General features: G+C 53.9%; 5 protein-coding genes across 5 annotated transcripts; 3 read left to right on the top strand and 2 right to left on the bottom strand.

Moving 5' to 3' along the window:
• Positions 1–482: 482 nt before the first annotated feature.
• LY79DRAFT_672427 (uncharacterized protein) lies at positions 483–1,418 on the top strand (the record flags this gene model as incomplete). Its single annotated transcript, XM_060564054.1, has 2 exons — positions 483–801; positions 904–1,418. The coding sequence occupies 2 exons, from the start codon at positions 483–485 to the stop codon at positions 1,416–1,418; spliced, it is 834 nt and encodes a 277-aa protein (XP_060410637.1).
• A 2,507-nt stretch (positions 1,419–3,925) lies between these two features.
• On the top strand, positions 3,926–4,831 carry LY79DRAFT_522543 (family 16 glycosyl hydrolase; the record flags this gene model as incomplete). The annotated part of the gene is made up of 2 exons (XM_060555456.1): positions 3,926–4,676; positions 4,737–4,831. The coding sequence occupies 2 exons, from the start codon at positions 3,926–3,928 to the stop codon at positions 4,829–4,831; spliced, it is 846 nt and encodes a 281-aa protein (XP_060410638.1).
• Positions 4,832–6,751: 1,920 nt separating this feature from the next.
• LY79DRAFT_522501 (uncharacterized protein) lies at positions 6,752–9,449 on the bottom strand (the record flags this gene model as incomplete). Its single annotated transcript, XM_060555451.1, has 4 exons — positions 6,752–7,189; positions 7,244–8,633; positions 8,704–8,885; positions 8,943–9,449. 4 exons carry the CDS (start codon positions 9,447–9,449, stop codon positions 6,752–6,754), a joined length of 2,517 nt encoding a protein of 838 aa, XP_060410639.1.
• A 2,227-nt stretch (positions 9,450–11,676) lies between these two features.
• LY79DRAFT_340421 (uncharacterized protein) lies at positions 11,677–12,925 on the top strand. Its single transcript, XM_060552559.1, has 2 exons — positions 11,677–11,910; positions 11,972–12,925. Exon 2 carries the CDS (start codon positions 12,010–12,012, stop codon positions 12,727–12,729), a length of 720 nt encoding a protein of 239 aa, XP_060410640.1. The 5' UTR covers positions 11,677–11,910; positions 11,972–12,009; the 3' UTR covers positions 12,730–12,925.
• A 99-nt stretch (positions 12,926–13,024) lies between these two features.
• Positions 13,025–13,619, bottom strand: LY79DRAFT_522502 (transporter particle component; the record flags this gene model as incomplete). The annotated part of the gene is made up of 2 exons (XM_060555452.1): positions 13,025–13,336; positions 13,395–13,619. Coding segments are annotated over 2 exons (537 nt in total), but the record flags the coding sequence as incomplete, so codon positions are not given.
• Between the last annotated feature and the right edge of the window lie 49 nt (positions 13,620–13,668).

Below are 13,668 nucleotides of genomic sequence, written 5' to 3' on the forward strand. Positions count from 1 at the left end.
ATCGGATATTGGAGGGCGTTGACGTCGTGGAGGGAAGCGGACAAATCTTTCCTTGCTCGCGATGTGAAGTTGAAGTCGGGCCAGCTGGACGTAAGAAGCTCAGACAGTACGGGAAGCCAAAATTTTTGACCGAGCTGGACGTCAGACGTACACAAGCCACGGTTCCGTCTGCGTGGGCCCGTTGGATGTGGCTCAGTTCTGCTTACTTAATTCACCAAGTTCCAGTCCCAAGCAGGCCAAGTCAGCGCGCTCAACAGGGTGATTGCTTGCAGGAAGCGGCACCTAGGTAGGTGTGAGGTACTACCAATCTACTACCTACCTACCTAGCTCGGTAGGTAGGTAGATTTGGGCTGTTGCTTGGCATTTTTCTTTCCCGTCAACACCTTGCAACCAAAAGGGCTAAAGTCCCTTAAAGCTCATCACGCTGACGATGCGAAAGGCATCATCACGGCCATATCGATTAGCAGATACACGTCAAGACCATGGCTGATGCTTCGCAGCCGCAGGAACCAGGTGGCTTCTTTCCATCTCAAACTCTCCCATCGCCTGCTCCTAGCAGCACTTCCGCCCGCTCCAGCGCGCGTCTTCCGCATCCTCGTGCCAGGTCGCTCCGGCCCGGATCGAATAAGGAAGAGACAGTCCGTAGATACGTTGAGGAACGACTGGCTATGGTCAATCGTCGCTATGTCAAGAAGCACGGAAATCCAGAGCCTGGCGATCAGGTCGTCGGTTACAAAACCTTTGCCGAGCTTTGCAACGACCTGCACGGCGTTATTGACGTCCTGTGGTTATCCGGAACTCGTAAGGACCCCCCCCCCCCCCCCCCCCACACACACACCCACAGTTCGCTGGACAAAAGTGTCCTGCCCGCCTTGAGATACCAACTCTGACTCGTTTCTGCAGCGAGCATACAGATCCCCTTCCTCCTCAACATAGCCAGTGATTTTACACAGTGGATTGACGCATTTCCATCTTCTCCCAAAGCTACGTTTTCCATCTTGAAGAAGCTGGATCATTGTTTTGCAAGCATCCTTACCGGCCGCGACATAGAGACAAAAGATACGCTACCCGGCTTTGAGAATGGCATGAGAGCAGGCATGTCTACGACGGATATGGTCCGTTGTCGGAGCTCCGTGGAACAGACCAGGTTGGTCATTGTCGAGGTCCTTAGCAGGAAGCCGGACGAGGACGACGAGGTGGAGGAGACTGAAAGTGAGACGGACGTCACAACGAGCAACAACACTGAGAATGATGACGCAGTCGACCCGGTATGGGATGGAGACGACGACGGATTCTACCTGGACGCAGCACGAGTGTATGAGCTTACCATTGTCCAACTGGGTGAGAGGTTGGGTGACGTCTTTGGACCCACGCTCCCGGGTGCGAGCAACAACACTCTTTGCTCTGCGGGCCCATGATAGCTCACAATTGACTCGGCGGTCTCAGGCTCCTGTGATTCTGTATGCGACGACGCGATGCCCGACCCCAAGAAACCAAGCCACACCTTGGTCCGGTCTTTCCCACATGTATGCATGGCTGGTTCTTGAACCGTCGCCAATTCGGAGAACACATCATCTCGGCGTGACACTTGCCACTCCTATTACAAAACAAAGAGTAAAGCTCGTCTTCTCTCAATAAACACGAGAGATGACATGATCTCGGCCCACACCGTAATCTTCACGCGTCGACCGGCAGGCAGAGGTATGTTACATATTCGAAGATTTAGTGTACTGCCCACTGCGCAGCCATAGCGATCACTTCGTCATCGGAGGCGTATATGCATGGGTCGCTTCACTTCGCATGCTTTGGTGCGGGGGTGAGGTTGGGAATGTGTGCTGGTGGCATGGGAGATCATTTTTGTTGGCGTTGCAACTCGTCGGCCGGCCTCCGTGGCGGCTGGTACACAGGATGTGCCAGGTTAGTGATTGCAAATAGATGCTGCGCGGCCAATATTTCTCTCAGCACCAGATGCCCACATACTGGTGGTCGGTTCGCCTAATGTGGACAGAGCAGCTCATCCCTATTAGTGAACGCTCTGGTTCTGAAGACGGTGATCATGTCTCACTGGTAGAGGTGGCAAACGGTTGCTGGCACCGGTGAAGGAGGTGAAGACATGTGTAAGCCCGATTCTTTGATTCTTGAGGACCTTTGCCGCAATGCATGAACTCGACCGAGAGTCCCAAGGAGGGATTCTCTGCCGATACGGGTAGATGCGCTTCCAGGCCAGCCGTCGATGGTGAAGGCTGATGGACCCGCGAAGTACAGCTGGTATTCCCACGATCCTTGAGGTGGCGCAGGATGCGTTCGTGTGTTTGGCCTGAGTGAACCCTGCCAGAACCCCTGTCGCCTGGTGATCTGGTGTCTCAGAACATGCAATGCCGGTCCAAACACCAGAGAGCCACGCTTCTGCGCCGTTGCATGGCGTGGAAAACCCCCACCCTCCTCTTTGCCTGGGAGAGAGCAGAAAAAACACTATGCTTTGTCAAATGAATGAAGTCGTCAACTTTGGCGTTTGCTCGCTACAGAGCTAGGAGGGTAAGCAGGTTGCTTTGCATCTTTGCAGTCATATAGATATCCGAAGGCCTAGTTGACCGCAGGTATTCGTTTGACGGATTTCTCGATGGAGCATTCCCACTTTCATGCTTCACAACAACTATAGCTAGCCAACTCTTGAACTCTCTTATCAGATACCCTAAACCCATATTTTCGGGGGTTTCCCCGTCCATTTTGCAAACTAGTGTAGATGGTTAGTAACCAATTCTCAGCTGCTGGTGGAGATGATGCCCCTGAATAAAGATGTGTTCCACGCTCTACATACGGAGTACAAACTGCCAATCATAGCGGCTGGCCAATGCACCCATCGGGAGTCGATCCTTGGCGTGGATGCGTCGCCGCCTATTGGGTCTCGTCCCATCTATATGTACGGAGTACGATGTACATAATCCACGCACCCTGGCCCCTATCATCCCGTCTTCCCCCTTCCCGTATGGCCCATGTCCATATCATGCATCCATTCCTACCTCTAGCCTCGTCGTACCTGAGCCGCATTTGCACGCGTCTACGGAGTATTCCAGACACAGGAAACATCCCCTGTTCACATCTTGGCATGCTCTCGACCTTTGCCAACCCCTGTCTCTGGCGACGGCTGTGGCCATGTCCGATGCAAATCAGGGCTCCCTAGCATCCCTCGTCAGCCTCCGGCCATGCCTTCCTCCCATCGCCACCGTCCCAACCTCGACCTGCGAGTTATCCCCGTTCACTCGCCCACTACCGACTGTCTGCAGCCCACATATATGCCCCTTTCGGTCCATTCTCGAGCCATCATCTGGATTCCAAGAGGCATGGGGTTGACCCAAGCAGCCTATACCAAGTTACTCTGCGGCCTGTCGTCACTGCCCGCCCACCTGGAGTGCTCCTAGCTTCTGGGCGTTTCATCCTTTGCTCTCCACATCAAATCCCTCACCTCCGTCTACTGGTCTTTGTCTCGAGCATGAGTGACCATGGCTGTGCAATGAGCTTTTCCATGACCGCCAGTCTTCGCCAGACATCCCTTGATGCCCTGTCTTCTTGTGAAGGGCAGGGGGATGGGTATTGTATCCATACGACCTGGCCCAGACCGTCCAGCTAGTTCCGGTCTGCCTTATGGTATATATGTGCAGCCCAGCCTTGTGAGTAGTCGGTCGTTTCTGCTTTCGCCGCCTCTCTCGTTCTCTACCACACTTACGTTCACTCACTAGGCCAAGTGCCGTTCCGTTCATTTCTTGGTGATTTCAGTCAATTCAGACATCATCGTCCATTCTTTTCCACTTGTCAACTTTTGCAAGTGACCGATCCTCAGTACTCTGGACAGACGAGATTTATACAACCGTTATCCATTATCCATTCTTTTACTACACTAGTTGGCCCAATATACCTTAACATGAGAATGATTTCCACCACCGCTAGCCTTCTCCTGGCCCTCTTGCCTGCTGTCACGGCTCTCGTGCCTCCCCCGGCAGATGGCATGAACATCATCTGGTCAGAAACATTCCAAGGCAACGCCGGATCACCACCGCGACGCGACACCTGGGACGTGGCCTTGGCCATCGACACGAACAACGAGGTCCAGACTTACACAGATTCCTCCTGGAACGTCCAGATATCCGGCGGCGAAACAATCCAGCTCATACCCCGCAGATCGGCAAGCGGCGTCTGGACATCTGCGCGCATCGAAACCAAGGCAGCATGGACCCCTCAGCCCGGAGGAAGGATGAGAGTACAGTCCATGTTTAGGATGGGCGAGAACGCAAACAAGAAGGGCATGTGGCCCGCGTTCTGGATGCTTGGCGATGCGGTTCGCCACGGAGTCGAGTGGCCCCTCTGCGGCGAGCTCGACATCTTTGAGCAGATCAACGGCCAACTCTCCGCAACGGGCACCGTCCACTGCCAACAGGAGGTTGGTGGCATCTGCAGCGAGCCTCTCGGGCGCGGCGTAGCCACTTCCCTTTCCGACAACGGCTGGCACACATGGGCCTTGGAATGGGATCGAACTTCGAACAACTGGGCCACGGAGACCATCACATGGATGCGCGACGGTGTCGTATTCAACCAGCTCAGGGGTAGCGATATTGGGGATGAGGGTATTTGGGCGACGCTCGCTCACATGCCCTACTACGTGCTGATGAATGTGGCAGTTGGTATGTTATCTTTTCCACAGATGCCGTCATCTCTGGGCAGTTGCTAATCATACGCACCAGGCGGTACATTGCCAGGTCCCCCTACCGATGCCACACAAGATGGCTACGGTAGCATGATGGAGATTGGTTATCTTGCCATCTACCAGTCCCCATAATCAACATGACCTCATCCATCTTTACCACGAAACCTACCTAGCATTCACACCGTTCTGCGAATAGTTGGTACCACAGCTGCGGCACGATGTGTCAATTCCGAAACCACACCAGGGTGGCTGCCATCGCAATGTCGAAAGCACGTAACCGGATACCGTGGCATGTCTCTCTTCCCAAATCGTTGGGCAAAATTCTCTTGCCTCTCTTAGTATATACCCCTTACGATAGCGACATACAGCGGCTTCTTTTCCCCTTTATATTCCGGTCTTACCATACACATGCGCACAAGACGGCGCAGATGGATGAATCAATGGAAATTACGTGTTCCGCAAGTCGGTGTTGACTTGATACTTTGTCACTGTTGAGGACAGTGGTGAATCTCGACATGACATAATCATAAGCCTGTGATCCATTCTTTCAAGTTCCGATGTTCCTGAAGGGTTCTTCGTGAATATTGTATCAAACCAAGGACTGAGCTGGTATGGAACATGGCCTCGTTAATCGTGTCCTAACCTCATGAAGGAAAATACCTATGTGAAGGTGGGTCGTTGGATAGCACGTTGGCTTATTATAAGCAGGCTCCACAAGTAGCTTCAGTTCCGCGCAGTGTCAGTCGATCACATGGGGAAGCGAGCGGTCCGCGCGGTTGGGCTTGGTGGCTGGTCGATCAAAGTTTCTTTATTCCACACGCGCGCTGGGATAGGAGCTACCATATCGGGGCCATATAAGTATTAGCCCACCTCCACGTCCGTATTTGGTCTCATAGTCGCATTACACGACTGCACACGGTCGAACGGCCAGGCCGAGAGAATCAAACTCGGGGATCTCCTTCGAGAGGAGACGCTTCGAACATAGCAAAGTTGATTGTTTGTTCAATGGTAGAATGCCCAACATACCGTGCATTTGTACGGCTTTTTCACGCATAGTCGCCGAAAGCTCGAGTTTGGTTTGTGAGCTGTAAGGATAAAAGAAGCTGGATTGATCCTCGTAAGCCAATACCGCAACTTGCTACAGTATAATCTGAAAAGACCCAGGGCAAACGAAGATGGCTGAATGATACGGGGATAAGAAGTGTCACTGGCCTTCTAGTAAATACAATGCTCCTCACGCATCCACCGCCGATACAGCTGCCCCCTTTTGGACTAATCTTCGCATTTCTTTTCCATAGGTAAACACTCATGGGTTGGCAGGCCTCCCCAATTTCCAAACAAAACCCCGGATCCGCCATCTCACGTCGTATGCCGCATGTAATCAATGATTTCGCCCAGTTGTTCAATAGGAAGAGGGCACCCGACAAAAACTCGCGAAACCGACCCCTAGAACTCCAGAACCTATGATCCAAGGGCCACTCCGGCGAGCGGTCCGTCCACTGACCACCAACTCAGAGTAGACCCCGTCAAGTTGTTATGCGCGTTACCCCAGGCAGATGCACGCAAAAGATTAGATCGCCATCCATAACTAAGCTGTAATGAACGACGAGGCCCGCCAAGTGTGCCGCTAAGCAGACAATAAACAGCGATATGGCCTCTAGCGACACCATCGGGAAGCGACATGGAAAGAGAACTAGGAAAAAAAAAAGTAGCAGGCTCAGCAGCAGTAAGAACTGAATCTAGGAGACAATTCAGAGCCTACAGGCATCAAACAGAGGATCCCGAGACAAAGTAGTTGACGACCGGAGGGGTCGATAGCAGAGCCAATTCTGACGTGAAGTAACCGAAGAAAGCTTTTTTTGGTATTCTTGTGCGCATTCATAAAACAAGTGAAATTCGCCGTGCTTCGCAGGTAGCCTACTGCTTAACTGCACCGATATGTCGACTCGATGCGGTCGAGTCAGGGGAATCGTAACAACGCCTTAACACATGACTGAAGCCTGACGGGAAACGGGAAGAACCGGACGCCTGCGCAAAGCCAGATTCGGACGTCTAGTCTGCGCCGATTTCGTTGCCGCCCTCCATGCCGAATGACCCGGTGTTGAAGTCAAAGGCTTGGTTGTCGCCGTCTTCATGGAGAAACGAGTCGAAGTCAAAGTCGTTGAGCACGTTGTCCGAGACCAAAGGGTCGGCAAATGTCATGGCGTTGAAGTCAATCGCGTTCGAGCTATCCAAGCCAGAAAACCCGTTCTGGTTATTGTCTGTGTGAGGCTGAGGAGCGACCTGAGCTGGAGGAGCTGGCGCAGGAGCACCCTGTTGACCATTGGGTACAGCGGGCACAGCGGCGTTTTGCCCGTTCTTGTTGAAGCTGACAGCATTGACAGGGGTGATAGGGGTCGCCGGCGTTGGCGCCTCGGCATCCTGCGCACTGTCTGCGGCTGGAGTAGTGCCGCTGTTGAGATTTGTGTTCGACTTCTTTTGAGTCGCGGCCTGCACAGGTTTTAGCTGGTGGATCGATGTTATGAGCTCAAGTGAAGTGCTTACTTTGGTCTTGGCGTTTTTGTTGTCCTTCTTCTTCGGGGCAGCCTTGTTAGACTGCGAAGGAGTTGGAGGGGCTGCTGTCGCCTGCTGGGGCGACGACGTGCTTGTGCGGTTGGCGTTGGCACCGGCTGGTGCAGACGGGGGCGGCATTGACCGTTGTTGCGGGGTACCCTGAACTGGACCCTGGGGGCCCTGGGGCACCATCTGGTTGCCGTTCGGGCCGCCTTGCTGCCACTGCACCGGTTGATTGCCCTGACCGGCTTGTTGAGGCTGCTGTTGGGGTTGCTGCTGTTGCTGCTGCTGCTGTTGCGCCTGCTGCTGTTGCTGCTGTTGTCGAGCGGCCATCATTTGCTGCGGGTTCATCTGACCGTTAAACTGCTGACCTGGATGCGAGCTAGGGGGGCGCATGCCGCCATTCATCTGAGGGTTGGGGACCATGTTGCCGTCCATCTGGTTGCCCATACCCTTGAAGAAGTGAGGTGCCATGTTAGGATCCATTTGGCTGTTCATAAAGTTCATGGGATTGGGGGAGCCGCGTGACTGCGCGCCCTCAGGCAATGGTGACGGAATGCCGGCGTTGTTCATTTGCGGCGTGCCTCGCTTCATCTGCTCCGTGGGGTTCGGCGACGCTCCGGATCTGCCTCCCTGAGGAGATGTCTCTGGGAACGGCTGGCCGTTGGGGCCAGGAGGGCCGCCTGGGCCAGCTGGTCCATCTCCTCTAGGCATAGCGCCGCCCATGCTATCCTGCTCCTGTCGAGCCATCATAAGTCTTTTCTTATTCTGCTGCTCCAGAAGCATTAGCTGCATTTGATAGTCTTGCAGAGCGTGGTTACTTCCACCACCGGCTTGAGCGCCGCCGGGGCCAGGCCTAATACCGCCGGGGCCCATCTCCCCAGCATTGTAATATGCAGCCAGCCCGGCCCCATCAGGGCCTTGCGCCATCATGGGCGAGCCCTGGCCCTGAGGGCCAGACGCGTTGGGCATGGGCTTGTTGGGCATTTGACTAGCTTGGTGTTGTTGGAGGTTTGCCGCATATGTGGCAATGGACTTAGCTTGGACAGCAGGGGGTTGATTTGAGAATGTCGTAAACTGCTGCTGGGTCAGCGACGCCGGGTTAATGCCGTTGGTGATGAGCATTTGCTGAGCTTGGGCTACGTTTGGGGTGGTCCCCACCTGCTGGCCCGGCATGCCCTGTTGTGGTCTTCCGTTCGGCATCATTCCGGGTTGGTTGGGAAAGTTGGGCGCTCCATCAAGGCGAGGTCTCTTGGAAGGCGAGGGGGCGTTTTCACCGGAACCAGGCGACGAAGGGCGTTGGCGGTTTCCATCCATGTCCGAAGGGTCTCGTTGCATCTGGTTTTGCTTTGCATGCTGCAGCATCTGCATAGCTTGGGGGCTACGTGGAGCAAAATTAGCAAACCAAGCAGACAATACGGGGCAAGATATGGAAAGCTGTAGCGACTCACTTGTTTTGATTATTGGCCATGGCCGTCCGCACAAGTTGGTTCTTTTGCATGTTCATGGCCATGCCTCCATTTTGCATGTTGCGCATCATCTGGGAATGATATTGCTGCTGGGCAGCCAAGCCATCGGGGCGCATCTGGCGGAGCAGCTCCTGCTGCTGGTTCTGTCGCATGCGGGATTGCTGCTAAAGAGCTTAGTTAGCGGTTGCATACATGATGCGCAGATGAACGGGGCGGCGTACCTGGGTGTGGCTGACGTATTGATTGACAGGGCCGTTGCCTCCTTTGGTGCGTTGTGCATGGAAGATATCCCAGAATAAGCAGAACCACTCGTACAAGAAGGATGATTCCGAGGCAGGCATTGGCAGTTTAGGGGCAGGCAGGTCGTCAGGCAACTTGGCATCGATGTCATCCTTTGAGTCGGTGTCCATGGGGTCATCGCCGAGGCCGTTGCCCAATAGATTACCGTTCTCATCCCTCCGGCGGTTTGATCCGTCCTTCATGACGTTTACTTGGTTGTCCCCGTTGAGGAGGGTTCGGGCGCAGTCAAACATTTGATGGCGGAGGAAGTACTCGTAGATGTAAGTATTGAGCAAGGTACGCTGGCTCTCGGTAGGAACAGGCATTTGTCGTGGACCGCCGGCGACTTGAGGCGCGACTGCGCCATTATTCATCATTGGGACGGGGGCGCCGACAGGACCGCCCATGGCGTTCATGTTGGCCAAATTGGGATTGACGTTAACGTTCATGGTTGTGGGCTGGGTTGCAGACAGTCGTCTGCCCAGCAGGGTAGGGTGAGGTCGATGCGGTGAACAAAGAAGAGGTTGAAGGATAGATGATGGTCGGAGGCGAAGAGTGAGCGTTGGGGTTCGTCAAAAACTTCCCGGGTCAGCGACGGTCAAGACTGGCACTGAGGGTTTGGCTAACTGGCGGGCAGATGTGTGGGAGTCAGTGGGTTGAGGGCCACCAGGGGGGTGAGTAGCTTTTGAGTGATGGCGCGGGAGTAGTTGAAGGAAAGGAAGGGAATGTCTTCTCGGTTGGATAGGCGCGACGGGTAGATGAGTATGCGCAACTCGTGATGGCAGTGGTGGTATGTGATGTTACAAGTGAAGAAGGGAAAGAAAAAATAGAGAGAGAATAAAATAAAATAAAAAGGGTCGAAGGACGTGCGTACAGCGACAAAGGCTGGATTGAATGGTCGATGAGGGCGATGGCGAAGAAGGCGGCGAAGGCGAAAGCAGGGCCAAATGCAAATGCAGGTATGGGTTGAGGAGTGGAAATGGGAGTGGAAAGACAGCCTGGGAAGAGGAGGAGAAGGAGGAGGAGGAGGAGGAGAAGCAGCGCGACGGCTAAGGGTCGGGGGTAAAGGTAGTTTAGTTTGGCTTTGGCTTTTGGGATTTGATTTGCTTTTGGCTTTGGGGTTTGGCCGGGCTGGCAGCTGGTGCTGCTATCGCTGCTGTGCAGGTGCTCTCCCCACGTCTCTCAAGTCCACCAGCACGGTGCGGTGGCTCTGGCCAGGCGGCGTCGTCGTCGATCCTAACAGCCAAGGGTATTATCCCGTAGCAGGTCAGGTTCCCTATTCTCTCCCGCAAGCGCTAGGCCGATAAGGCGAAGTCGAGAACGAAGTCGACGATTGTCTCCGGGGGGCGCGACGGCGGGTAACCATTAACGGAGAAATGGACGCGAATTCGAGGCCAAGTTGAGTTTGAATGCGTTGGGCATGCAAGGCCACTAGGGGTTCGGTTGTTGGAAATGGGGAGGAAGGGGGAGCAGCAGGAGAGACAGAGAGAGCAGGAGGAGAGAAAGAGAGGGGCGCTTGGTCGACGGGACGGAGGCAAAAGGAGGAGGGAGTGAGTGTCGGGGAGTGGACGTGGAAGTGGACGTGGACGCGGGCGTGGGAAAGGATGGATGGGGTTGGGATTTTCCTAATTTTCGCCTGGGACGCTTGGGCAGATTTTCGGAGCGGGAAGTCTGGAGACCTGGAACCGCGAGTTAGCTAGCAGCTACATTGGCTGCTTGGGGCAGAAGCTCGCTCTCGACGCGGGTATACCTCAGAATGTGACGCGAACATTTGAGAACAGCTTATGCCTGAGGCCACATATCGTTATATCAAAAGCAAAGGCAAAGGGGGAGGGGCGAAAGGTACAAGACTTCAGACTCAGAGGGTTCCAAAAGTGGGTGGAAGGGGGGGCACAACCACCTGTCACCGCCATGCCGCCTCCTAAATGCCATTCCAACGTCGGGTCCTGACTGCCCTGCAAAGTGCTACGTTGGTACCATTTTGCTGGTACGTTATGCCCTACTTAGGTAGGTAGGTACCCTGCCCTGTCAGGTACTTAGGGAGCCTATAGGCCCCATTTTCCTTCAGCAGCAGCAGAGCTGAGATGCACCCGAGATGCCTGAATTGCTGCAATTGCTGGGTTGTTCTTGTGTTTACCGGGTTAACACTTAATGCAATAAGATGTAGACACCGGCGCGAGATGAGAATGCCGACCCTGTGCCCCGGATCTTTGATTTATTCAGACTGCGCCTTCCCGTCTGCCGATGTTCCTCGTTAATGCGCGTCGCATCCCATGGCATCTTGGATGGAGCTCATAACCCGGCGCGTCTCCTCACTTGTCTCAGCGACCGCGACCGCGCTGCAAGTACAGACGCGTCATACCACGCCGAATGATAGGTATTTCTAAGCTCTAGCTTGCCTACCCACTACCTACCCTCTGCCTTAAGTAATTTTCAAGCAGAGCCTGCCGCTTCACATCTGGTCTTAATCCTCTTCGACATATCGCGTCAACGTAGACTCAGTCGCAGATGCGGACGCATATGCTTGCTACATGCAAGTGCAGACGGGCTCTCATTGACCACACCGTCGCAATCAATGTTCCCGTCTGGTTGACTGATGTCGTTCGAAAGCAGTCCACCCCGACTCATGCGCCGTACAGGCTAGCTACCTAGTCCTTTCAACACACTTGATTTCGCAGTCGACGAACCCTCCAGAGTCAAGACGCCGGAAATCCTGCATTGCAATGTGTTCCGACTTGATACACTTTGCTCTGAAAGCTTTCCCTTTCAAAGACATCTCGTTCGATAAGCAAACGACCTACCCACAGTCAAAATTAAAGGCGGCCTAGAGACCATTGCTGGACCCTCGCACAGACCCTTACAATAATATCACGGCAACTTCAAGCTCCAGTCATGACGACGGAAGCCGAGGTTAAGGGTTGACCTCACACACAATGCATAGGCAGTACCAGAATTCCTGATGTGATGATAGATACAATCGGTGCACCGAGAACGTTAGGGTAGCCTTGGATGACGCCCACTGCCGTTTGCCTATCGGCCAGTCCACGCTCGGGTGACGCCGCCACCCCGACTCACCGGCTTTTCCATCTCGCCCTCCCCCCCGGGATTCGCCGAACCCGACCGGCCGCCCCGAGAGACACAGGCGTTTTCACGCCTACGAGCGACCTGCAACGAGCTGACACGTGCTGGCCGAAGCAGGTCTACCGCCAACTAAATGTGCGGGTTTTATTTCGAGTTCTCGTGAAACATAGTACTGTTGAATCAAATCTTTTGCACACTGATGCCTACCAAGTTGGCAAGACTAAATTATTACGGCTCGTCGTCAAAATTAACTCGCCTTACAGACTACGTGGAGACAGACTGGAGCCAGGCCCAACGTTGGGCGTGCAGAATCCGTCGCCGCAACATGGCTCGCGCATGCAGCGCGCCAAGGTACAAATGCCAACAACGCGGACTGTGAAGCTGGCCATTCGATTTTGGGCGTTATTGGCCCCTGGAATTCTTCTGATAATTGTACCAAAAACCAAAACTGTTTGGTTTGGTATATATACCGCTACCATCGTCCTAGGTGGGAATTTGCAGCTAGCGTGGACCATTTCTGGGCGTATAATTCTGTTTGGTATTGTGAATGACGTGTTTCGCAGCCTGATCGCCTTTGAACAGCATGCGCTGCGATGCACGGCCCAGAGGGCTCCCGGTCTAGTCCTCTCCAGCGCAATGATTTCATGACGTCTGATCTTCGTGTTTTATACTGGGTTTTCCCGACTGTTAGAGTATTATTGTGCACATGTGTAACCTTGAAAGGGATCGCCTAGGATACATACTCCAGTCTGATCTTGGCGTTTCGCAAAGAATGACGAGGCTGAAGTCGTGCTCTCCAGCTGACAAGGCGGACTGTACCATATCAAAGTTTCTCGACGATTGAAGACCATGGCATGCAGTATGGGAGGAGACGAATCGGAGCACAATGCTCGACTTAGGCAAGGAGAGACAACGATGTATTGCGTGGGGGGTGCCATGCCACTCAATCGTCTTCCGGCGGTAGTTCGTCGTCAATGTACCGCACTAATGACACCCTCATTTCCGTCGTATCATGACCCCGTAGCACGTCGCTGATGAAATGCGCCTCTACTTGCATCTGCACCATCTCCAGTGCTCCTCGCAGCACGCCGCAGAAAATATTGGAGTACCACAGCTCATCCTGAGCTCGCTCGTCGTCGGGCAGCTCGACGAAATCCGCCAGAGGATTCTCGTCAAAAACAAGCGAGAATTGCTTGTTGTCCGTTGTCCAATTCGTCACCTGCGGCGTGATATTCAGGAAAATTTTAAAGCCGACCTGATTTGCGAAGCGTCAGTACAAAGACCTTCTGCAAGACATTACGACGGCTTCCTACCCTCGCAATCATGTCCGCCGTCTCGCGGAAGTTTGAACATCTCTTCATCGTGTTCGATTTGGCCAGGTAGTCCTCAATGAGACGGAGGCCAATATTGTACCCCATCTTGTCCAACTGCTTGTTGACCTCGGCATAATCGGTGTCGTAGTCCTTGCACAGTTGCGCAACGATCGTTCCGTAAGTGAGTGTGACGAGCTCAGCGTTGACTTTGTCTATCCGAGTCCTGCAATCAAAATGTCAAATGTGTTCGTTCTAGGCATATGTGGACGTTGTG

Source organism: Colletotrichum navitas (genome assembly GCF_030913465.1).
Source record: "Colletotrichum navitas strain CBS 125086 chromosome Unknown LY79scaffold_65, whole genome shotgun sequence".
Classification (NCBI taxonomy): Eukaryota; Fungi; Ascomycota; class Sordariomycetes; order Glomerellales; family Glomerellaceae; genus Colletotrichum; species Colletotrichum navitas.